General features: G+C 43.1%; 3 protein-coding genes across 6 annotated transcripts; all 3 read left to right on the top strand.

The window, feature by feature from the left end:
• The first annotated feature begins 158 nt into the window (after positions 1-158).
• On the top strand, positions 159-2,217 carry naa10 (N-alpha-acetyltransferase 10, NatA catalytic subuni). Its single transcript, XM_079742044.1, has 8 exons — positions 159-345; positions 526-624; positions 728-786; positions 868-913; positions 1,033-1,148; positions 1,243-1,287; positions 1,440-1,524; positions 1,693-2,217. The coding sequence occupies exons 1-8, from the start codon at positions 325-327 to the stop codon at positions 1,867-1,869; spliced, it is 648 nt and encodes a 215-aa protein (XP_079598170.1). The 5' UTR covers positions 159-324; the 3' UTR covers positions 1,870-2,217.
• A 1,401-nt stretch (positions 2,218-3,618) lies between these two features.
• Positions 3,619-15,525, top strand: LOC307079894 (SLIT-ROBO Rho GTPase-activating protein 3-like). Of its 4 annotated transcripts, none has more exons than XM_079742402.1 (23): positions 3,683-3,719; positions 5,595-5,743; positions 5,985-6,068; positions 6,217-6,388; positions 6,948-7,110; positions 7,389-7,451; positions 7,571-7,690; positions 7,813-7,941; positions 8,474-8,695; positions 9,144-9,245; positions 9,563-9,772; positions 10,917-11,001; positions 11,121-11,148; positions 11,304-11,397; positions 11,485-11,545; positions 12,148-12,225; positions 12,477-12,605; positions 13,059-13,164; positions 13,552-13,779; positions 13,878-13,924; positions 14,128-14,323; positions 14,420-14,468; positions 14,686-15,525. In XM_079742402.1, exons 2-23 carry the CDS (start codon positions 5,734-5,736, stop codon positions 14,833-14,835), a joined length of 2,526 nt encoding a protein of 841 aa, XP_079598528.1. In that variant the 5' UTR covers positions 3,683-3,719; positions 5,595-5,733; the 3' UTR covers positions 14,836-15,525. The 4 variants fall into 4 exon arrangements, with proteins under 4 accessions (XP_079598530.1, XP_079598528.1, XP_079598531.1 ...); XM_079742403.1 differs by lacking the exon at positions 3,683-3,719 and adding an exon at positions 4,445-4,606; XM_079742404.1 differs by lacking the exon at positions 5,595-5,743 and having other exon boundaries at positions 3,619-3,719.
• A 227-nt stretch (positions 15,526-15,752) lies between these two features.
• Positions 15,753-18,165, top strand: ssr4 (signal sequence receptor, delta). The gene is made up of 6 exons (XM_079741051.1): positions 15,753-15,893; positions 16,110-16,228; positions 16,340-16,414; positions 16,508-16,597; positions 16,716-16,781; positions 17,525-18,165. The coding sequence occupies exons 1-6, from the start codon at positions 15,845-15,847 to the stop codon at positions 17,627-17,629; spliced, it is 504 nt and encodes a 167-aa protein (XP_079597177.1). The 5' UTR covers positions 15,753-15,844; the 3' UTR covers positions 17,630-18,165.
• Positions 18,166-23,511: the final 5,346 nt, after the last annotated feature.

The following is a 23,511-nucleotide window of genomic DNA, read 5'->3' as shown; positions in this document are numbered from 1 at the left end:
TACTTCCGGCTCTGTAGTAATGTGAAATGTCCGGAAAGTAAAAGCGTTAGATGGATTTTATTATACGTGAAAATGTATGATGTCGATCGATTTTCAGTCTAGGGGACCTTTATTGTGATGTTGGAGAATTGGTTCTAGGCGGAAATGTGCTCCATTATTGTGGCACGCTGAGGAAGTCAGTTCTCTCCCCACCTTCGCATGCTAACGAAATTACTTAGCTAGCGACATAGCACTATAGAACTAACAGTTTCTCACAATAGTATGACGTTTTGCCCCTAATATCTTTATCGGATTTTCTAGAAGCGGACACTAAACAATTTCAAAATGAACATACGAAACGCAAGGGTAAGTTTTCTATCAAGCGGCGCTTTAACACGCATGGCATTTTTGACCAGTCAGGCATTGCTAGCTACTTGACTATGAGACAGCTAGCTAACGTTTCTCAAATTGACGTTCTCAACATTGTGTGACATGCTATTTATAATGTGTATAAAGTCAGTCTTTTTATGTTTTCTTCTCACACAGCCGGAAGATCTCATGAATATGCAGCATTGCAACCTGCTGTGTCTTCCAGAAAACTACCAAATGAAATATTACTTCTACCATGGATTATCTTGGCCTCAGGTTAGTCGTAGTATTCATTATGCTTTTACTGGTTTACTATATAAAACGTTTTATTTTTCGGCTGCATCTTATTTCATTTTACTCTTCTATTTACAACTTTAAGCTCTCCTACATCGCAGAAGATGAGAACGGCAAAATAGTAGGATATGTGTTGGCTAAAATGTAAGTATCCAATACCCAAAATGTTTGTAGCGAGAATGTTTCTGAAGATGTCAAATGGTTATCTTATCTTACAACTCTTAGGGAAGAGGACCCAGATGATGTACCCCATGGACACATCACATCACTGGTATGACTGTAGAAAAGACAATACGTTGTTAATATTCCTTGTTATTGTTTCATTGCTATACGTTGGTAATGGCATCATCGTTTTCAATAATAATCGGTACTACGTTATGTGCTGTTCAGGCTGTAAAGCGTTCCCATAGACGTTTGGGTCTGGCTCAGAAGCTAATGGACCAGGCCAGCAGAGCTATGATTGAGAACTTCAACGCTAAATATGTCTCCCTCCATGTTCGCAAAAGGTTTGTCTCTTAGCGTATCCCAAACAAGCATTTTCTGACCTGTTGTGTAGCAATGCAGCCACTTTAACATAAGTATTGCATTCTTCCGTCATAGCAACCGGGCCGCTTTGCACCTGTACTCCAACACACTGAAATTCCAGTAAGTCTGAAACATTTAGTACCAACCAGTAAAGTAAGATTTACTTTACTGGTTGACAGGTTTTCCCTGTGCAATACCAAGACACCAGTATGTATAATCACATTGTCTGTCTGTGTTCAGGTAGTCGATAACCTGTCCATTTCTTTTACCAGGATAAGTGAAATAGAGCCTAAATACTACGCCGATGGGGAAGATGCTTACGCGATGAAGAGAGACCTGGCACACATGGCTGACGAGGTAACTTTTAGCGATTTGTGGCCACCATGACAACGGGTTGTGGAGGTGTCTGTCGTCACGGTTGTTGCCCCTAAGCCTGTTCACAGATAGAACTATCAAAGCCAGTCGGATCCACCACGTCACAACCGATTTCTAATTGTGTTATATGTGTGCGTTTGTGGTCTTTAGGTCCCACAGTTGAGAAAGGCTGGAGCACGCATCGCGGGCCAGGAGACGCCTGCCCAGAGTCTTACAGGAGACCAGGAGATTGAGAGGGATAGTGGAGGAGAGAGCAAGGAACTCAGTGAAGTCAGCGAGGCCACGGAAAGCACAGACGTGAAAGACTCCTCCTCGGATTCACAATGACTCTGCCATCCTAGCTATTTTTAAAATTCATCCTGCACCTCTTTTTAGCTTCTACCTGGCAATATTTATGGCCCCAACCCAATGGCTAATGTACATCAATCTCTATTTTTGTGTTACTCACACATTTGTTTTCAGATAACTTAACTATTGGTGAACAACAAAGAAGACTTGGGGAATGAATGGGGAAGTTTTCTAATTGAAACGATATAACATCTTAATAACTGCCGTCAGCGTTTTTATTTGGACTTGCTGTTGTCACCACTTTTAGGAGTTGCCCCAGCTCTGGCTAGAATTTTGCCTGGATCTTCAATTGTCACAATCAGGTTTCTTGAAGTATTCATAGAAATACTCGAAATAAAAATTTAAAATAATTCCTTTTTCTTTCTTTACTTTGGTGCAATCCTTTCAATCGGTATGTAATGTATATAAAAAAGCAGAATATTCTACATAGTTGGCTAGTCTGTAATAATTCATTACCAAGGAGCAGCTGATGCAGTGCATGGATCCATTCTGCATAACATATACACTACAGTTCAAGTAGTGTCAAACAAACCATTTTTCTCGTCTATGCTTCCCTGGTTCCATGGAAATCCTTGCGTCATTCTTAAGGGACACCAATCTATGATTTTTCATTGATTAGGTTTTGTCAAGAAGTATGCCAGTAAATACTTTCAACCAATAAGGTAGTGTGCTGCTGGTTATGAGAATCAGGTTTCCTTTATCTTGGTTCTCATTGGGTGCAGCAGGGGGAGGTAGTGAGTAGGGTGAACCTGTTTGACGCCTTTCGCTTGTTCAAAAGAAATACACGGCACTGTTGCTTACGACGATGTTTAATACCCTATCGGAAGTGACCGTTTAAAAGATTTAAATGTGCCAAGAATTTACTCTTTCTTGTTGGCATTTTTCTACTCGTTACTGCAGTAGTCTTTCAACAGGAGGAATAACGTAGCCTTCGTTCAATCAGATGTCTTGATCCATCTATGAGCAACAATTAAGATGGGGATGTTTCCTTCCTCAGTTCCCCTTAATGTTGATAAAGATCAGCAGAGGAAGAATAACTGCAGTGTGCAACTGCATAGAGGAAGGAAGGGCAGAGAGGAGTCACACAGTGTTTGATAGTGAACATACTCCTCAGAGAGGAGTGATGCAATCAGCACTTTGGCCACTTGTATTTTTGTAAGGTTTTCAAGTTTCAAATTCACCATCCAGTGTCAGCTCTTGATGTTTTACATCATGTTTCTCATTTTCTTTCAATCAAGTACACAACTTTGTTGAAACATTAATGTTTTCATGTTTGTTATCTTATACATTTTATATGACAAGTGCCTAGTAATTGCATATAGCTGTCTTAACAACTTTTACTGTCTCTTTTGTTGTCACCAAACTGGTACTAATACTGTACAGAAAGCTAAGCATGGTTTCATAGATTCAAAAAGTAGTGGTGATCTCACAGCACTCACAGGGAATGCAGCATAGCTCCTGAGTCAAATTATGAGGGCAGATGCAAGCAGCTCGACTCAGACCTACCAGGCACTCGTGTCTCAAAGGGATTCTTTGAAAGCAAAAGACTCTGGGGAATAGTCAAAATGACAAAGCGAAAGAATGAGTTTGTGTGTCATGCGCTGTTTGTGTGTATATTTGTGTGTGTGTGTGTGTGTGTGTGTGTGTGTAGGTATCTGTTTGTATGCAGACAAGCAACACAACAGAAAGGAAGATGTTGAGTTCCACCCACATGTGCCTGTGTCCAATGTGAGGGGGAGGTGAAACAGTTGAGGGCTTACTGTGCCATCAACTGGCAGCAGTTTGCTTAGTCTCGAGAACAAACTGGTTTGGACTACTGTAATGCTCAGGTAGGAATCCTATTTATGAATATTTTGTTTGGGAATGATTTCAATGTTTAGTTTTTATTTGATCCGGCTGTGTGGCCTCTAATGTCATGTTATCTTCAGAGTTTAGTTAACTTTGTTTCCACTACTACTACTACTACTACTACTACTACTACTACTTCGGCTTCACAGAGATAAGTTCATAAAATATGCTCAATGTTTTCCCAGCCACACACATAGCATTGTGAACTTGTTAGGAGAGCTCTGCTCCAGTATTCAGTACGAGACAAGCACAGACTAGTATTCAATAATTATTGTGACAGCAGCCTCCCATGCTTTAGGGGGGTGAATCAGTAATGATCACATAGAACAAGAATGGAGTCTTCTGGAAAAGTCTGACATAGTAAGGAAAAATAACATAGGCAGACAGTTTTGGGAGTGGTGGGGTTGGGGGTGTTGCAATATAGCTGTCATGTTTAAAACCAAATTTGTTGCATTGTTGAGTGGGGAAATGCTTTGAGTTTAGCTTTTGAAGAAAGGGGAAGTCAGGGCAGAAAACTGTGAGGGGGGTAGTGTGTGTGCGTGTGCGTGTGTGTGTGTGTGTGTGTAAAAAGAGTAGAACTGTATAAACACGCTGAAGTGAGTTCCATCATTGCGGGGCTTCAGGGATGCTGGTTCCCGCACTATTCATTAGTCAATGGGGTTTGCTGTTGAGGTGAGAATGTTTGCTAATCTAAGGCTCTTACAAGCCTGTCTAAAGCGTGTAGCACACTGCAGATTATGGCTGTCCACTAGGTATCGCTGTAGCCACAGTTAATCCAGATAACTATGTTTTGAATATAGGCCAATAGATAGCTTGTTTAGTACGTTAAACTCAAAGTTAAAGCTTAGTTACTTTCAACTCTAACTTGGTAAGTAATATTTTTAACAAGTTTAAAATCACTATTACATTTTTTACAGCTGGACGCAGATATGAATGATGGTTTCGCTTCAAGTTGTCCAAACAAATCCAACTAGCGTTGTGTTTTTACCATAATCACGAGGAGCGCCGAGGCAGGGTTGAGTTGTGAATTCTGGAAAAATCCACACGACTAGCTGCAAAATAGCTAACTTTAGCTACAGGTAGCAGGTAACAACAGAATAGGGTGGCCTGCCTAGCTATCTAGCACTGTAGACAACAAGCACAAACAACAGGTGCAGCCGAAGTTCCTGTTATCATTAAAACGGTGGTAATTTGTTAACCTGTTTTTTGTACAACTAAAAAAGTCCACATTCAGCAGTTGGAGGATTTGATTTGCTAATCTTAGGAAAACGCCCTTCCCTTTTCAGAAGGGCACTGAATTGATAATCCTCGTCTTTCCGGCAAGACAAAACAGAGCTAGATATTTGCTGAGTTTAAATTATTAGATCCGCTAAACGGTCATGTGATTGCAGGGGCCTCTGGCACCTAACTGTAGGACTGGGAAGAGAGCCAAGACGCTAACGTTAAACACAATGGCTTCTGTTTTCTCTTCCATTTGACAAGTTTGCACCTCCCTTCTTAATCCATATGGAAAGAGGCAAGGTTAGGTCATTTGTAAGCGATGTCAATTATTCAACCTAAATACACCAACAACACAGTGGTGAAAATGCAAAAGTTAATATAAAGTTCCATTAGGTTATGTGTAAGTTCTACATTTCAAATGTAAGTTATGTTTCTGTACTTCTTACGAAATGAAACGTAATGTCAACATATCCTTGCCTCAATTGTTGAATACAAAAAAAAGTATCCTAGTATCCTCTTGCAGGATATGTAGTCCTGTAATTTCTTCAAAGCGCTTCAGTACAAAATTGTCTCAACCGATGTGTATTCTTCAACACACTACAACGCGTGTGCTTATGGTGGGCCTCTATTTTAAGGGCAGCCGAAATGTTGCTGGTGCTATTTTTGCACTTGTGCAGTAACGTTACTAGCGACGCAGCGGACAACACATGCCACCCAGCTCATTAGTGGACTTCCCGTCAACGGGGAAGAGCAGAGGAAGGGCCCGCTCAGGAGATGTGTTACAGTAAGAGAAAATATCTTTCTGTTGTAGGAGGAGACCGACCGTATCAATAGGAGGGGCTGACTGGTAGCAGTGTGTTTGAAGTAGATTGTGCGATAGAGCCTGCTTCAATAACAGATATACGTTTTGTTGTGCTGAGAAAAGGTCCATGCAGGGCATTGTACCCACTTGCACACATATACCACAGCATTGTGGGATTCTTGCGTTGCATGATGATGTCACTTTACTTTGTTTTGTTTAACAGAATCACACGCTGTTGGAGCGACGATGAGTTCCCACGTGAAGCTGAGAAAGGTCGGTGTGGTGACCTACGACACACAAATCAAAGGTATATTACAATGATGAGCTTTGGGGCGCGGCGCTTGTTTTAGAGACAAAAGTCCTTACAAAATCGGTCTGAGCATGACTTCCTATCCTGTCTGGCTTGTTTTTCTTTGTTTTGTTTTTACTTTTGTCTTCTGTGTTCCCCTTTTCAGAGGTTCGCAGCCAGCTAGTTGACCAGCTGAAGGTTCTAGACCTGCAACTGGAGCACAAGAGCCAGCAGATGCAGGACCTGAGTGAATACCTACGGCGGCGGGGGGAGATAGAGGGCGACTACGCCCGCTCCCTGGAAAGACTCGCCGAAAAGTTCACGTCCAAGATCAAGAGGTTAGACTGTAGCCCAGCATCCTTATTGTGTGCGAAAACCTCTTGTACCAAAAGCCTGCATCACACTTGATCCTTGGCTTACTTCCTGCTACGGTGCCACCGGAGGCTGCAAATGCGATGAGAGGCAACGTGCCCGATTTACTTTATGTTGGAAGTGTATTAGATGTACGGCCAAAAGATCACAGGACAGCTTGAATCCAGTACGTCGACTTGCGGCACCGCAGAAGGGCCTGACCAACACTGAACTTTGGTCAACTTAGGACTGGCGGTGACTAGGGGCTGACATGAATTTCATTTCCTGTTTTCCTGCACTTTGATCGACAGTCTTCTTGACTACCACAAACAGCCACTAGACAGGGGGGTAGCCTTTTGCCTCTCATACTTGGAGCAACCTATTGCAGATACAACGAGCTGCTCCTGAGGGATACAAACCACAAAGGCCTTTTCTGCGTGGTCATCATAATCACAATGATATGATTGTTCTTAAGGGCCATAAACAGTGTCAGCTCTCCCTCTCTCTGAAGTGACCACCGCCTCTCCCTGTGTGTGTGCTTCCTAGGAAGGAGCCCAGTGGCCAGTCAGTGGCCCAGGTGTGGCGGTCCCTGCTATCCCAGACCCGCCTGGAGGCCAGGGACCACAGTGGTCTGAGCGAGAGCTGCAGCAACCTGCTCACCCAGCCACTGGCTAACTGCCTGGAGTACACCCAGCGCCTCTCCAGAAAGGTACAGCATCGGCTTCTTGCCTGTACTTGTCTAGACTATTTGGAGGAAGCCTGCACTTCAAGCTATTCATGTGGCAGCATTAGGGATCAGTGGCTCCTTGTTCTATTAATTGCACATGATGAACAAACCTAAAACTATTATTCAGATATTCTGAGTAGGGCGACTGTTGGAATGTTTGCATCTTCCTCCAGTCCCTCCCAGACACGACTCTACAGCTCTGGAGTGAACACGTTTGTCACTAACTCACGGGGGCTTTTGTTTTGTCTGTGTATTTTCAGAGTAAAGAGGTGTGTGCGCAGCTACAGGACGGACTGTTGAAGGTCACCACAGAGCTCCAAACAGTGCGTGAGCAAATGCAATCACCGAGCGAAGTTCCATATGCAACATGCAAAACAAACAAGCTTTTAACTGAATGTAGGTATTGTGTGTGTGTGTATGTGTGGGTCCTGTGTCTCTTTAGGCGTGGAGGACATACTTGCAGTACTACTCAGACTTTATGTTGGCGGATGGGAAGCTGAGGGATGCAGAGAAACAGGAGGAAAAACAGAAAACCAAGAAAATGGAGAGGTTGATAGAAAAAGTAAAACGCCATGTTTAACCAACTTGCCGATGCGATTCTCACCAACTTCTGCATTGCATTTTTGTGTACGCTTGAATCTGTCAATCGTCTCTTACGCGTCACTGTTGATGTTGGTGACACAGAGACAGGGCAAGGTCCAGGAGATCCAGGTGAAGTGCAGCAAGGCACGAAATGAGTACCTTCTGAACCTGGCCGCCGCCAACGCCTCAATGAACAAGTACTACCTTCAGGACATTTCCACGCTCATAGACGTGAGTGTCGCCCGTTGGTTGAACCTGTGTCAATTCTTACCCATTATGAATAGATTTGAATGGATTATAAAAACGTAACGCACTTTGTAAAGCAGTTCACAATGTGGTCGGGTGGCAGGATAGTTTTGTGGATATAAGATACTGGGCAATTCGCCGTCATAAGGATGTGGGTTTGATTCCCATGTCTTCAGCCTACCTGTAGGAATTCATGAGCAAGGTGCCTAACCCCTTGGATGAAAGCATCTACTAAAGGGCTTTTTATGGTTCAACGTTCCTACAACGCAAGGGGGTTGCGGACCCCTTGCGTCCTTGAGTACCCTCCTTGTGTCCACCGCAAGGGCCGTACGTTGGGCTCCCAAATATCGTAACCTTCCATTGAGGCGACGCAGCAGCAAGGGCTGTGATTGGTCCGCTTACTAAAACCTAACGCAGAACCATAAACATCCAAGACTGTGTCAAAGCATTGCGTTGCGGGAACGTGGAACCATAAAAAGCCCTTAAGTGACCAAATAGTCATTCTTGCCTTCATTAGTGCGCAGACACGGGTTACCATCAAACGGTGGGCCGCGTGATGCGGAGCTACCTGTCACGGTGGAACCACGCCCAGAAAAACCTGAGCACCGGGCTACAGCAAATCCAGGGTACCGTTTCTGGACTGGTCCAGAACCTGGACCGAGACAACCTCCTGGAGACTCACAACAACACCTTCTGCCTCCCCTTCCGCTTCCAGTACCAACCCCACGACGGAGACCAGGTGTGTGTGTGTGTGTGTGTGTGTGTGTGTGTGTGTGTGTGTGTGTGTGTGTGTGTGTGTGTGTGTGTGTGTGTGTGTGTGTGTGTGTGTGTGTGTGTGTGTGTGTGTGTGTGTGCGTGTGTTTCTCCATCATAATAGGGCATACTTTTATGTGCCCTATTTGAAATAAATGTTTTTCCCTATGATTACCGTTAACAATTGTCGCAGCTGTGTCATTGTATCTCGAAAGAGTTGTTTGCTGTCAAGTTATTTCTGCTGCTTTGAGCACAAACAAACCAAATACCATCGGCTCCACTGTAATAAAGTGCTGGCAGAAAGCCCTGCTGCAGACAATATTCCAAATAGGGCAAATCATATAGACGCCCAAAACACAGAGGCTGAATGGACATTTGTGTTGTATGTTCTTTGTTGCATTGAACCCTAAAACCCTTGACCCTGTGGCTCTCAGGTGTGTGAGGTGAGCACAGAGCACGAGCTGAGCACAGAGCTGGAGACCCGGTTCAAACAGATACAGAACAGGCTGACATCCGTCTGCCAGCAGACGGAGGAGGTACGTTGCAGCACCCGCACCCCTCATCACCCCCACACCCACACAGCCATCGTATTTAGCTCCGCAAGGCCTACCGACGCTTTGGGTGACCAGAGAGATTCAAAGCTTTGCCTCACTCTGTCTCCCACTCCAACCTTCTCTGTCTGTCCCTCCTGTCCTCTCTGGCTCATTCCTCCCCCCTCTGTCCCCCACTTCTTATCTCATCTCTGTCTCCCTCCTCCCGCTCTCTCTTCCTCCTCCCTCTGTCTCATTCCTCCCCACTTCTTATCCCTCTGTATGCCTCTCTTCACCCCCTGCGTCTCCCACCTGGCTCCCAGGCTGGGAAAGGCCTGGTGGTGGGCCACTCCTCGCTGCTGGAGATAGTCTCTGATGACGACCTGGAGCCTAGCGGAGGTGGTGGCGGCGGCGGAGGTGTTGGTGGTGGCACCGGTTCCCCTCAGGAAGAGGGCGCAGAGAACCAGGCAAGCAAGCCCAGTGCAGCCCGGCGGAGAGCCAACCAACAGGAGATTGAGCAACTCTATCTCACCGTGAGTCCATAATACTACAGTATTTGCAATGTGTGTTGTTTGTGGGAATGCACCAATCAACTGAAACCAGACGGGTTTTCCTCCTAGCACACAAACAGTGACCAGTGAACAGGGAACTGACAATTTGCAGATTACAGGAAACATTAACTGACTGAAAAACAAATAAGAGTAGTCCTTACTTGCACATCCCTAAGTGGAAACTATTAAAACATTTATAACCTCATAGGAAAAGGCTGCTAACCGCTAAGCCCTTATGCTTTAAGTTAAAAGCATAACCCAAGTGTTGCATAGCCCAACGATTGCAGCCACCAACAATCAAGGCTTTCTTGAAACCTAGGCTTTATAACAGCGCTGTCTGCTGTAGCTGAACCCCCTGGCTGATCTCGTGAGTGAGGCGTTGATGGCACTGATTTTGATGCACACATATTTCACCAGGAGATGTGCGAATACACTTCGAAATTTTCTTAATTTTAGCAGCCTATATTAATCAATGTGAAACGGTAAATGCTGCCTTTGCTTACTTGTTATTTATGCTGTTTAATGTTTAAATTCTTGTATCTTTGGTGACAAATTTACTTTTTATCAACTTGTTTCTGTGTGTGTATAACATTTGCATGGGCATTTGTTGAATTACTTTTGTGAGTAGTTCTGGAAATAACAAATAAGGATGTGTTGAAGAGGGAAGTGTCTTCAGTCATAGCAGCAGGTGTTTAAACGGCCAGGTCTAAGCAAATTATGATAACACATGTTTTATGAAAGTAAAGTCCTAGAATTCCAATGTAAATGTTATGTAAAGCCTATCAGCTAAATAATTATTAAATGCTTGTATTGTATTATTATACAGATATCTTGATTAGCTTTGATGATATAGTACTAGGTTTTATGTACAAGATATTAAGAAACACTGGCTTTATAAACCTTGCTGCAACATTTTAAACAAATGTGTGGAAAATAACTGGACAATTCGAGGCAGAGAATTGCCAATCAGTATCTTTGTCGACCCATTTGCTTTAAAAAAAAAAGGCAATCAGAATTGGCCAAAATAAACCATGATCGGTGCATCCCTTGTTGCTTGGTGGTTGATAAGCTGAAAAAACTGTGGCTATTGCTAACCGCGAAAAATTGTTTCCAACTTGTTTTTCAGAAAGTAAAGGAGTACCTGCTAGGGAGTTCGTTGGCATCCAAACTTCAGGCTAAGCATGATTTGCTTAAAGTAGCAGTTGAAGAAGGTACTGTCTGATATTTACTGCGGTGAACGTTAAAGTTCCGTTCCCCACTATTTTCACATCTCAAGTGTCGCCACATTTCAGAGAATTGTGTCATTTCCTTAATTCTTTCTTCCTTCCAGCTCAAGCAACAAATGGTCAACAGCGCCGGTGAGCCTTCCTTTGTTTGCAGTCTTCTAATCATGTGAAAGGGGAAACCACAAATACAGCCATATACTAGTGAAACTTCATTGTATATATGGGCTTAATAAAAATACTTTAGGGGGTTACCTGGCTATTTAAGATAATGTTCTGTCCATTTACAGGCTTAATCCAAAGTCTGTGCATATGAGGAGGAACCCATCAAAGGCCAACTTGAGTCACAAACCTTTCAGTAGCGACATCCTTCCATTCATACAGGTAAAAATCAACTCTTTATCATTATGACTCATCATGGATGCTGTTTCAATACCTGAATCTGTCAAAAACATAAACATGTTCTTCAAGGCTTCAGGACAGGAAATCCCGGAAGTTGTTGAGAGCTGCATTCGCTTCATCAATCTGAAGGGTGAGTCAGGACGGAGCTTATAGCTCTCTGGGCTTCATCATTAGGGTTTTACCTTGTATTGGGATCATTTACTTATTTGACAAATATAAACTGGATACCCTACATCAGGGGTCACCCACCTTTCTGAACTTGAGAGCTACTTCAAGGGTACTGAGTAATACAAAGGGCTACTTGTTTCATGCAAACTTCCTGAATAACAAAGTCGCAGGGCTTCCTCAGAAAAGAATGCGCACGATATTGAACTTTTGAAACAAGGTCAGAGTTCAGATATTTTTTTTGTTTTTAAAATGTTATATTCAGTATGGCCATCAAAGCGACATCAATACAAGTGTTATTGCTTCAAAAAGAACGTCAACACATACCCTGCCCCTAGAACATGCGCTGCGGGCGAATCGTGTGGTCCCTGCTGGTGACTTACCTGGTCGCTGCGGGCCATGTGTTGGCTACCCCGGCCCTACATCCACCCTTTCCTGTTAAAACCACATTGTCACCAAAACATAGCATACATGCTTCTAGAACAGATTGCATACCCTAGCTTGAGTACGTTTTTGTTTGTTTGGTTATGAATATTATGCTGATGGACAAAAGTCGATTTCTGTCAGGTCTCCACCATGAAGGAATCTTCAGAGTGCCTGGTTTACAAGCAGAGATCACCAGCCTGAGGGATGCCTTTGAGAGAGGTAGATGTGTGTGTGTGTGTGTGTGTGTGTGTGTGTTATTTTTGTGTGCCTATGTGTGCTTTTGTGTCCCTTTCGTGGTTTTTATGTGTGGTGCTTTTTTCTGTGCGTTTGTGTGCTGTTTTTTTCTGGTCTGTGTGTGTCTGTGGGACTTTGGACGTGTGTGGGTTTCCTGGTGAGAACCATGAGATGTAGCCGCTCCTTTTGAGAGCGTGTAATAATGTGGGGCAGTGTGCTGTGGGGCTGTGCTGCAGGAGAGGACCCCCTGACGGACCGGCCGGTTGACATGGACTCGGTGGCGGGGGTGTTAAAGCTCTACTTCAGAACCCTGAAGAAACCCCTGTTCCCTGTAGAGAGCACCTCACAGCTGCTAGAGGCCTTCCGTAAGTGTGTGTGTTGTGTGTTTTTGTGTGTGCGTGTGTGTGCCAATGTGTTTTGACATGGTGGCTGACTTTTTGATTGATGGATTTAGACTTTGTCCATTTTGATCTGTATCTCTGTAGAAGCTATTTTATAATTGCTCCCCACAAGTTGGGAAACAAACTTGTTTGCCTGTCTTTGCACGTGCTTTGATCGGCGACTCGTTTTGTCATTGATTTAATCTGTGTTTACTGAATACTCCTAATATGTCGCTCTTGGCGAATAGGAAAATCCTATTTACCAATATGTAAAGAAAGGTGTGAAAAGATCACCTCTAGCAATTTGCAAATACAGTTGTTGGGGAAGCATGATTCTTGGCCCTGTTGCTGTGTTGAAACTTGTACGTGTGCACGGGTGTGGCAGCATGCAAATGCTTACTCAATTTTCCCCTCATCTCACTCTCTCGCCTTTCACAGAAATGGAGAGTGAGACAGAGGGAGTGGCTCATCTGAAATTGGTCATCTCCGCCTACCCTGCTCCTCTCGTCGTAGTCATGAGATACCTCTTTGCATTCCTTAACCAGTATGTACCCTAACGCTTCACACCAAGCTCTGGGAACTGGTAACCTCTAACTGGTGTTCAGCAAAAAAACAACAAACTTAAAGAAACCGCAGCAGATGTAATGAGGAACCTGGAGGAAGAGGAAGAATATATTTTTAGCGCTGCAGTAGAACAGCTACCGTTTCTATTACACACTGTGGCAAACCAGTATGATTATAAATAAATGCCCATGATTAATTAAATAAAACGATGAACTCAATTAGCAGACATTCTACCATTTGAGTTCCACACATCAAGCACCAACTGACATATGTTTCTCCTCTCTTCCTCACTCTGATCCCTTTTTAATTTCTCTAAATTGGATTTGGGAAATCATGTTGAGTTTTTAACGAAAGTCTCTGCCTGTAGCTTGTCCCAGTACAGTGACGAGAACATGATGCAGCCCTACAACCTGGCCGTGTGCTTCGGCCCCAGTCTGTTGAGAGGGGCGCAGGACGAGGACGTGGTTACGCTGCAGCCTCAGATCAACGCGCTGGTGAAGAGCATAATCCTGCAGCACGAGAGTGTGTTCCCCAGCCAGGCCGAGGTACAGGGACCCGTGTATGAGAAATGCATGACACTGGAACAGGACGACTGGTGAGACCACATGCGGATTTGTATTGCGTTCACGCACACAAAGTCATAAGTAGGCAATTTCTTAAGGACTAACTCCTAATCGTCACTTTGTTCTTCAGTGAGCCAATCCTAGAGGATGGAGACGGGGATGCCGAATGTTTACAGGGTAAGGGGGATTTCATCCTCTAAATCTTTTAACACTGATTGTGTATCTGTGCTTCTGCTCTTTGATCTGACCCTCGGGCACCCTCTCTCCATTCCATGCTGTCCTTCATGCTTTCTTCTTCTTCATTTTCGGGCTCGGGCTAGATTGAGAGTGCTGTTTGTTTCCTGTGGCTGTTGTTAAGTGAAACGTGCTGTCAATTTTAGATCCAGGAGACCCAGTACCGACGCAGAAAAAAGGAGAGCGCTCTCGCTCCATCTGCAGGAGCTCCTCTGAAAAGAGGCGGTCCCGTCACGAGCCAACAGGGGGCAGCTTCACCACGGGAGCACATTTCTTCAACTTGAAACTTCCAATCGGCCCACAGGTCAGGCCCTCTCCCGAGTCCCCCAGCTACATCAGACGGTAGGTTTAAGATTTGTTTCGGCTCACTTTGGAATTTTGTGCGCTTAATATAGCTTAATATAAGCTTTAGTTAATTTTCAATGTTGTTTTCCTCAGGGGACAGAACAACTCGCCTTCTGAAGAAGTCCCTGTCCTCGTTGACAAGGTCTGTTCTTTGTTTCTCAATTAAGTTTTTTTTTTTCCAAGTCAATTATCTCTCGAAAGGCTGGCAGCAGTGTATTGCCATCCATTATTGGAAACCCACTGCGTTGAAAGTAATGAAAGGCTTCCTGGGGGAAGAAGTAGTCCCAAGAATAATGGGAGCCATTGTTTCATTAGTCCCTCTTGATCTTCATCATCCTATCGTTTGTTTAATCTCACAGGAGGTCTGGTCCCAGATGGACACAGTCTTTAAAGAGCTTCTCAATCGACAAGGGCTCCAGGAACGCCCCTCCTCTTCCTCCTCTTCCTCGGCCATCCCCGCAGCCTCCTCTCTGTCTGCCCAGAGCCAGGCGAAGAAGAAGAAAGCGTGAGGACAGAATGGAGTGGAGTCTGAGGGGGCTTTTAAGAAGGGCAAATCAACTAAACATAGCAGAGAAATGGATAAAAAGAAAGCAATCAAAGAGCGACATGTGTGAGCATCTGTTTAAGTTATTGGAAAGAATGTGTGTTTGTTTTTGTGTCTTTTGTGTTTAGGAGACGTTGATCACTGTCTAACAATGACTTCTGTGGATATGTGTGGCAGGAAAGCTTTAGTTTATGTTTATACAGCACACCCTTGTGGTCACTGCACAGAACAAGATGGTAGATTTTTCAAGCTATTATTCATACCACGGACTGGATTGAGAGAGCATTTATTTTTGTTTGTTTTTTTACTGTTCTACATGATAAAATACTTGACATGCACTCATTTCTTCCAGCTGTTTGTATGAGATAATAATAGTGGTGTTTTGGCCTTTCAGCACAAGTAGGCCTTGTGTTGAACTTTGAAGGCCAAACTATTAAAAGTGCTCTTAATCAATATTTTTCACTCAAGACCATGAAGGGATGTCACTCACTCTAAACAAACGGAACTAACACATGCACGCATGAATTCAACCTGCTGTCCAACAAGATGGGGTCACTTATACATTAGATAAACTGTGAAATTGTGATTTTGTATTTGTACTGATCATTATACGATTTTATTTTCACATGGTGAACCGATGGATAATAAAACAATATGCCAAGATATGACTTGTCTTTTTATAGCATTTTAAAAAAACAATTGATTAGTTTAAATACATTTGATGAGGGTCCAACAATATAACAATATTGTAAATGTACAAATTAAATAACTTTTAGAAAAAAGATAAATGAAAAAGGATAGTTTGTCAAATCGAGATCAAATGACGTGTCAATACAAATCTTACCCACAATGCGTTGCGCGAGTGTTGTACACGTCATTACAGTGCACCGGTCTGAAAGCTGAGGTGGACTTCAGGCAGAAAAAAGGAACAGACGTGTACCTCAAGTTCTACTGAAACATTACCAGAAATCGTCATGTTCAGAATAGCAGCTTTCTTCGCACTTTTAGTGTGTGCCTGCTCGGGTAAGTTAACGAAGGCGATACTTATTCTTGTCGATTGAATGTCTCTTCTTGCTAGCGCTCGCATGCCACACTCGTATACTCAGTGTGTTACTTCTGTTTACCGACGTGTTTAACCAAGCTTTATGTAGGATGACTATAATATATACATGGCATATATTATAATAATACACATGGCGACATTACATCCCAACATATGCGTTCTTTTCTTGCGTTTAGCTGATAGCTGCACAGATCCAGTGATCAGCCCCTCGGCCTACACGACCAACGACGCTGTCATCTCATCCGAGTCGGTCTTCATTGTTGAGCTGAGTCTGGCCTGTGCAAACGGAGCACAGGTAAATGTTCATCTCCAACATTCGTTTGTTTGAACCTATAACAAAGTGATCTTCTGAGGAGCGGCTGCTTTCCTTTTATGCTCTCTGACACGCAATATCCTTTGTCACCAGAGTGTAGCGCTGTATGCTGACGTCAATGGAAGACAGTTCCCAGTGACAAGAGGCCAGGATGTTGGCAAATATCAGGTAGGACTCTAAACCGCTATTTTTTTGGTCAATAAACCCAGCACTTTTTTTTATTTACAAAATATTTGGTTGTACCACAACCATGTGTCTTAGGTGTCTTGGAGCCTTCCTCACAAACAGGCCAGTTCTGGAACTTATCAAGTGAAATTCTTCGATGAGGAGTCCTACAGCTCCCTGCGCAAGGTATGTCTCTGCGTCACATGTCAAACAATGTACACATCGTGATGTACAGCCAATGAGCTGCGGATACGACCTTGCCCAAGACAACCTGTAGTCAATGTCTGTACTGCATGTTTTTCAGGCTCAGAGAAACAATGAAGACGTTGCTGCCATTCAGCCCCTCTTCTCCGTCAATGTTGATCACAGGGTAAGTTTTCTCTACAGTAGTCCCTTTAGGTAGCCACTCACAATGAACCAGGCTTATTGAGGGGCCAGACTTTTGTAAATTGACCAGTTGTTGGCAGTCTAGATACTGGAGGAATGTGTTTCCATCTGGATAAAACTCCACAGTTGGCTTTGGGGAGACCCATTGCAGGACTGAACTTTAAATGTTGTTCAAGTTTCTTACTATATTAGGACTGTGGGAAATTGTCTGACTGAATTACTAATGAGAGAAATAAAGAATGATTTAATTAGGAAAGAGTCATTCTTCAATCATAATATCCACCATGTGCGCTGATGGTTGCACATGGTGCAGAATGTATTACAATATAAATTGCTATGTGTTCAGATATAACACAAAAAAAATGTGGGCCTTCTTATTTTCTAAGACTTATTCTATTGTTTGTAACTGGATCTTTTGAAATGTGAGACTTTATTTTAGCTACCACATTATTGCAATAAACAAAGCCAGAACAACTTACGAATGCAAAATTGGAAAGCAAGTTCATAAGGAAGATGGAATATCCAATGTTGTCCATAGTTGGAAGAAATTGGGTGCAATAAAGGAAACATTTTCACATTGACCTTGAGTGGTCTAGAATCCCAAGAAATGCTTGAAATGTATGTTTGGATAGCTGTGTTAATTTGAGGGCTTCATTTCTGGTGTTCTGTTTTCAATTTTCAAACTCCTCTGTTATTTTATTTATTTTTTTCCCTTTTTGACCACAGGGCGCCTGGAATGGCCCATGGGTGTCTACTGAGGTGCTGGCAGCAGTCGTCGGTATCCTGGTCTACTACCTCGCCTTCAGTGCAAAGAGTACCATCCAGGCATAGAGGAATCAGACGAAGCAATGTTAACACCAACGGATCTTTACAAAGAATACTGAATTCTGGCGGGACGTGCCAAGCAGTCCATGGTCCAGAATATTGTCATAAGTCTCATTTTCTGAGATGTGGAGATAGAGCAGTAGTCATTTTGTATTTTTTATTTTTGTTTTCTTTAACAGACCGTGTCTGTAACAAACTTTTCTAAGATTTGGACCAGTATAGTCATTTCGGAAGAATACAGAAGATAAAAACCTGTGCATGGTTTACATGTGTTTTTATCGTCTCTCAATAGCTCAAAATGTCCTCTTTTTAAGCAGGTGTCTGAAATGATATGCAAACTAATTCCATTCTCTCTGTGTCAGCAGCATTTGGGTTGTGTTCTGTACAGATGTGCTCCAAACCGATTAGTCTAGATGGCTGAGATTTGACATGAATCCATGATCAAAGTTGTGACTCCACTGGATGGCCTAAAGAGGTCAAACATTGTGTTTGTGTCTCATGCTCATTGCGGTTCACTCAATAAATGGTCTGTTTTTGTCCAAGTGTGATGTGTTGATGTTATGTCTTGAAGTTCAGCAACATATGGGCCTTCCAATTTCAGTTGAGGCAGACCAGAATATATTTATGATCTTTGTTCCATAGCAACATATTTCATAAAATGTTTTGGGTAGTTATTTGGATTGTGTCAAGTGACTCTTCAACCCTGTGGTCCAGAGTTTTATTCCACTCATAACTACTAGAACATGCAGCCTCCACTCAAGCTGTTGAGATCTGCAGCAGGAATGTCTTAAACAAGAGTTACTTTTATGGACCATTCTGTTTTGCATAGTGAAAGAGTCCAAAACAGACCCCTATTCTAAAATATTTTTTCCTTAGATTAGCTACTTTACTTTATGTAGTGATGTATTGACACTTTTTTGTCCATTTGGTAAGTCATGGCCACAAACAATCTTTGAAGTACAACTTTGAAAACGTTGAAAGTACACGAAAAAATAAAAAAGTTTATCCCATAAGGACCTCCCCTGAGAGTATAGAGGGTGTAATGGAGTCTTGAGGGGGAAGGCTGCTTCAGCCACTGTTTATGTACATCATTAAAACCCAAAAGAGTTATTGTTTTCCAGCTTCCTTTTACTACTGTTTGTAATGGTCTGTTTAGACGTTGATGATCCTTTGGTTCCATCAATATACTGTAAGATATTTATTATGAATTTCCGCTTCAACGTCAGTATAGGCTAGAGGTTAATTAAGCTCAAGTTAATAACCGTTCCACATCCAGTGTTATATTTAGGCTTTAATATTCAAATGGAAGTTTTTTTGGTCAATACTGAGGCCACCAAAGTCAACACTTTGTCATTGACCTCCAATTTAATAGGAACTGACTACACGAAAAAGTGCATAGATTCAGATATTGAATTGCCTGCAGTACTGTACGTTTAGCACTAAGTGGCAGCTGTGAGCTTCATTCCAAGCTTCCTAGCTGTCACCCTCCCAACACATATCAATGTCAGATATCTGTTATTGCTATATCATGATTCCCCCTAGCATGTATAATACCACGTACCCTTATAATGCATTGCATATTTGGCCCTGCTTCATGAAGATTTCTCAGTATTACATCTGTCATGTGTGTAATTGCATCGAACTGTACTGAAAATGTTTATCTGTTCTTGGCTGAAGCACAGATGTAAACTTAGCATTTCTATTTTTGTATTCAGTCAGTGGGAACGAATGTGTGCACACAGGGTACAGCTGAACTTAGTCTTCAGTGAACTTTCTTTGCAATGCAACAGTAATTTCTCTGCGCTTCCCTTGAGTGAAATTGTTTAAATTAGTGGAAATATGGGAGGCAGACATTACACGTCCCATAACAAGGAATATCCACAGATCATATGAGCTCATCCATGTTATTCATGGCCAAAAGCCACTGGCTGGATATACTCTACATTATGTAAGCATATCTTAGCTTTTGTTTTGTTACCTTAGTGAAGTAACAATAGAGCCATGACCATGTTAATGGTTCATGATGCTCCAGGAACTTCCTCATGGAATCCTCTTTCACACTGTGGAAAGACGGACAGAATGGTAATTGTCAACATAAACAATGCATAAAAGAAAATGGTTAAAAGCTACCACAGGAAAGGTTTAGGCTCGGAGATAGGTGTATTTTATATGTGCCATTTGGCTTGCAGTGCAGTCCACAAAACAAGAAAAACAAGAAATAACAACAATTTATTTGAATTGAAATTTGGCCAACTCAGATTAACACAGCATGAGGATCGCATGGAGCAGTCCTTCGAAAAAAAATGGCCCCTTTTAACTAAAACTAAAACAGTAGGCTAAAATACTGAATATGGAATTATCCTGGCGTGTGTAAAAAATGTGAGTGTGTGGGTGTGTGTGTGTGTGTGTGTGTGTGTGTGTGCGTGCGTGTGCGTGTGCGTGTGCGCACGTGTGTGTGTGTGCTGTGAGGCAGAGCAAAGCAGGCCTGTCAGAGGTGTGTGAGATGTGGACTTGGGGTCAGAGTCAGACCCCGATAGGTTAGCGGTACTCAGCAGTGTGGAAACCGGCGTCAAGCGGTCTCTCACATCATGCTTTCTTGGGCTACAGTAGCGTTTACCCGCTGCTCAGTTTTCACACGTTAGCCCGGCGGAGCAGCCCTTTGTAAACAGACCTCCCTGACTAGAGAATGGGCCGAAACAGCGTCGGTCACGCCGGGGTTCTGATCCTTGAAATCCAAATGAAAACTGTTTTGGCTGGAATTACTTCAGGGATTTACACAGAGAGAAGGCGAGACATGTCAATACCTTTTTTCAACCGGAAAAAAAGTCAATGTGCTTAGCATCACAGTCTAGGGCCTTTGTTCTTGTAAGTCGTTATCCCTTGCTTCCTGTCTTCCTTTTAGGTATGGTTTAGGGCCGCTTTGAGTAGGGAAAGGGGCGATGGACTTACGAAAACGAACCATATATGGGGACAGATATTTTCCCCCCAATTTTCTTTGAAAATAAACTTATCCCAGCATTAGGGCCCGAAATTCTCTCTAATGATTTCCCACCCTTAGGTCATCAGCAATGACACAGCATTGTTCTATAGCATTCCTTCCGTTGTTTCATTGGATAAGAGCGATAAAATGCTCTATACGGGAGACCATGATGAAACTCTGCTCATTATTTTTGTGTGTCTTTTACGCTCATAAAACAATACACATCCTGATTCTGCCGACACAACCCGACAGTTCATGTCAAACTAGAAACGAACGCATGGAGAAAAGTCACGTACATTCCGCCCTGTGAAAGAACATTGAATGATGTACAGAGAATTATTGTTTCCCTGGGGCGATAACCTTTTCATTTACCGCTACCCCTCATTATTAGTGAAACGTTTCTTTTATCGGCAATAAAAAGAGCCCATATGGCTAAATGTGGCGTGAGATCACCCTGCAAACAGCTGCTCCCTCTGCATATTCACCTCCCTGGTGTGTGAATGCCTTTAATGGGAGAAAGTGTATTTGCGTAAATCATACACTCCCCAAAAAAAGAAATTAATGGGTGTTCTGACAGCAGCCACTGGCCACGATACCAAACCAGATAAGGAAAGGTGAAATACGGACAATACTTTTATTTATATTTTTATGTGTGCCCGCCCAGTGTAATGAAACATTAAGACCGGGGCGCGGCTCTTCTGGGGTTAAAGGGGATGGAGAAGTGTATCCAGGCCAGTACAGGCCTACCGGTGTCTGGGAATGAGCTCAGTAACGGGCCCAGCAGTGGTCGGGTTGAGCAACACACACAAACACTCACACAAAAACACACACACACACACGGCGGGGGGGAGGGGGGTCAGCTTTGAGAAGTTCCTCGGATGCGGATCTTATTTCTACTGACTTGGTGAAGATTGCTGAGCAGGATCCCTCCCATCCCTTCGTGCCATTGGCTCATGCAGATCCCGTGGATGACAATAATGGATATTAATGGCTATAGAGCTCACCTGCAGGGCCCTGTCCTTGTGTGCACGGTGGTGATCCGGTGCAGTGTCATTCATCTGTCTGATGCCTTGCCCTGTCACGCAGCTGGCATGTTGGCAGGAAGTTGCCCCTCCCCTCCTAATGAAGCGGCGACCTTGAGTTTACACATCGGCACTGCATCGCCCCGCACGCCGTAAAAACACACCGAATACGAGAAGCGTACACACAAACACGTGTACTCAAACATCCACTTTTTGCATGCACTGTAAACACACACCCACCCACAGCAAGATTCCATTAACAGAAGGTCAGCGACTGCATGAATTGAGTTCCAATAGTTTAACACTTTGACACCGATGGAGATAAATAATCACTCAGTTGTGTAATCACTAATGTCTGGTCATCCTCTGTGATCGAACGATTAGCCTTTTCAGGAATTCATATTTATAGCTCCTATACGGCATGTAGAAGCACTCTGTGGGTATTTGCGTCAGTGTTATTCTCAGGCACCCAAAGTAGGCTACATTCATTATGTAGTCGTTGAAAGCCCCTCTAAAAGGCTGTGTAGGCAGCCTAATGCAAAGTAGAGTGTGTCTCTTTCCTGGCCCATCACTCTGAGTGATCGCCTCGCCCCCACCCTCGCCCCCCTTCACCCCCCCCCCCCCCCTTTTTTTTTTTCCAGACAGCCAAGAATCATCCTCTGACCTTTCAACTTCCTGCCAGGAATGAGGAACACACACCAACGCACGGACGGGGTTTGTAAGCCGTCGCTCCGTTTCCTGATCCGACAAAGATAGAGACATGCAGCGCTGTTGATGCTGCGGCGACCTCTTGGCTTGGCACGGAATCAAAGAGCCATAGCATCACTCCTTCACCCTGACCTGCTCAGAGGAAAAGGTGAGGCGCCTGTTCTCTTTCGAACTCCACCCCCCTTGGAACCCTTGAGACCCCGAAAAGCATCCCGTTGGCTGACCTGCTGAGTGACTCTCAGCCCCCCCCCCCTGTTTTTCTTCCTTGCTTTTTTCCTTTGACGCATCACGCTGTACTCATTGGTTACAAAACAGACACACACGCAAGAGTTTTTTCAACCGTCGTCTAACACAATGCCGGTACAATAGTATGAACATTAAAGTTACATTTAATCTTGTTTTATACACACAGGGAAATGATAACAGCTTTTTAAGAGGTGACCGTTAAGAGGTTAACGATCTTATGAAACGAAAGTAATAACTTTGCTTTTGTAAGTGTTTTCAGTGGAAAGGGGCATACAGCACTACTTTTCAAAGACAAAAAAGACAAAAAAAAACGTTTGATATAAAAACTGTACATAAACGACATGGACAACATGGATGAAAGACAACTGAAATGTTAAGATATACAGTATGTATATTTTTATACGGAAATAAATAGGATGAGAAATGGCTCAAGTGGTGACACAAGGTGTCTAAAGATCCCTGCTGTTGCAGTAGCTAACTTCTAAGAATAACATGTTTACATGACATCATAGTCAAAACACATTTAGCAAGGGTAACCAGCTACCAGCAATGAAGGCACTTGGAGTTCAATGTCAGACAATGGGGCTGCGAATCGCTGCTTTGAAAACATGATAATAATTGGTAACACTTTCTAATAAGGTTACATGAACTAACCATTGATTTACATAAGTTAATGAAGTAATATTTATTGACTTAGAGTTATTAATTAACAGTTAACTAATGGTCTAGCAATCTTTTACTAATTGTGTTCATATTAACTAAAGGTGTTCATGTTCTAAACTAAGATATTAAGTTACATTATTTGACAAGGTTAACCACTAACCCTAACCCTATATCAAACGCAATATAATAATCATTAAGTAATTTAAATGAGTGGTTAATTAATGTACTCTTAATGTAAAGTGTTACCATAATTAGGCTGCATGCCGACC

Source organism: Pollachius pollachius, assembly GCF_949987615.1.
Source record: "Pollachius pollachius genome assembly, chromosome: 8".
NCBI classification, from domain to species: Eukaryota; Metazoa; Chordata; class Actinopteri; order Gadiformes; family Gadidae; genus Pollachius; species Pollachius pollachius.
Note: the sequence above shows the minus strand (reverse complement) of the source record. Positions and strands in the feature narration are given on the sequence as shown.

Bases quoted from the DNA above. Each gene is read 5' to 3' on its own strand.
- naa10 (XM_079742044.1), top strand. From the start codon at position 325: ATGAACATACGAAACGCAAGG. The intron at 914-1,032 runs GTATGACTGTAG...TGTGCTGTTCAG, and splicing joins ATGGACACATCACATCACTG to GCTGTAAAGCGTTCCCATAG. The intron at 1,288-1,439 runs GTAAGTCTGAAA...TTCTTTTACCAG, and splicing joins TCCAACACACTGAAATTCCA to GATAAGTGAAATAGAGCCTA.
- LOC307079894 (XM_079742402.1), top strand. The intron at 7,691-7,812 runs GTAAAACGCCAT...TTGGTGACACAG, and splicing joins TGGAGAGGTTGATAGAAAAA to AGACAGGGCAAGGTCCAGGA. The intron at 8,696-9,143 runs GTGTGTGTGTGT...TGTGGCTCTCAG, and splicing joins AACCCCACGACGGAGACCAG to GTGTGTGAGGTGAGCACAGA.
- ssr4 (XM_079741051.1), top strand. From the start codon at position 15,845: ATGTTCAGAATAGCAGCTTTCTTCGCACTTTTAGTGTGTGCCTGCTCG. The intron at 16,229-16,339 runs GTAAATGTTCAT...CTTTGTCACCAG, and splicing joins CCTGTGCAAACGGAGCACAG to AGTGTAGCGCTGTATGCTGA. The intron at 16,598-16,715 runs GTATGTCTCTGC...CATGTTTTTCAG, and splicing joins CCTACAGCTCCCTGCGCAAG to GCTCAGAGAAACAATGAAGA.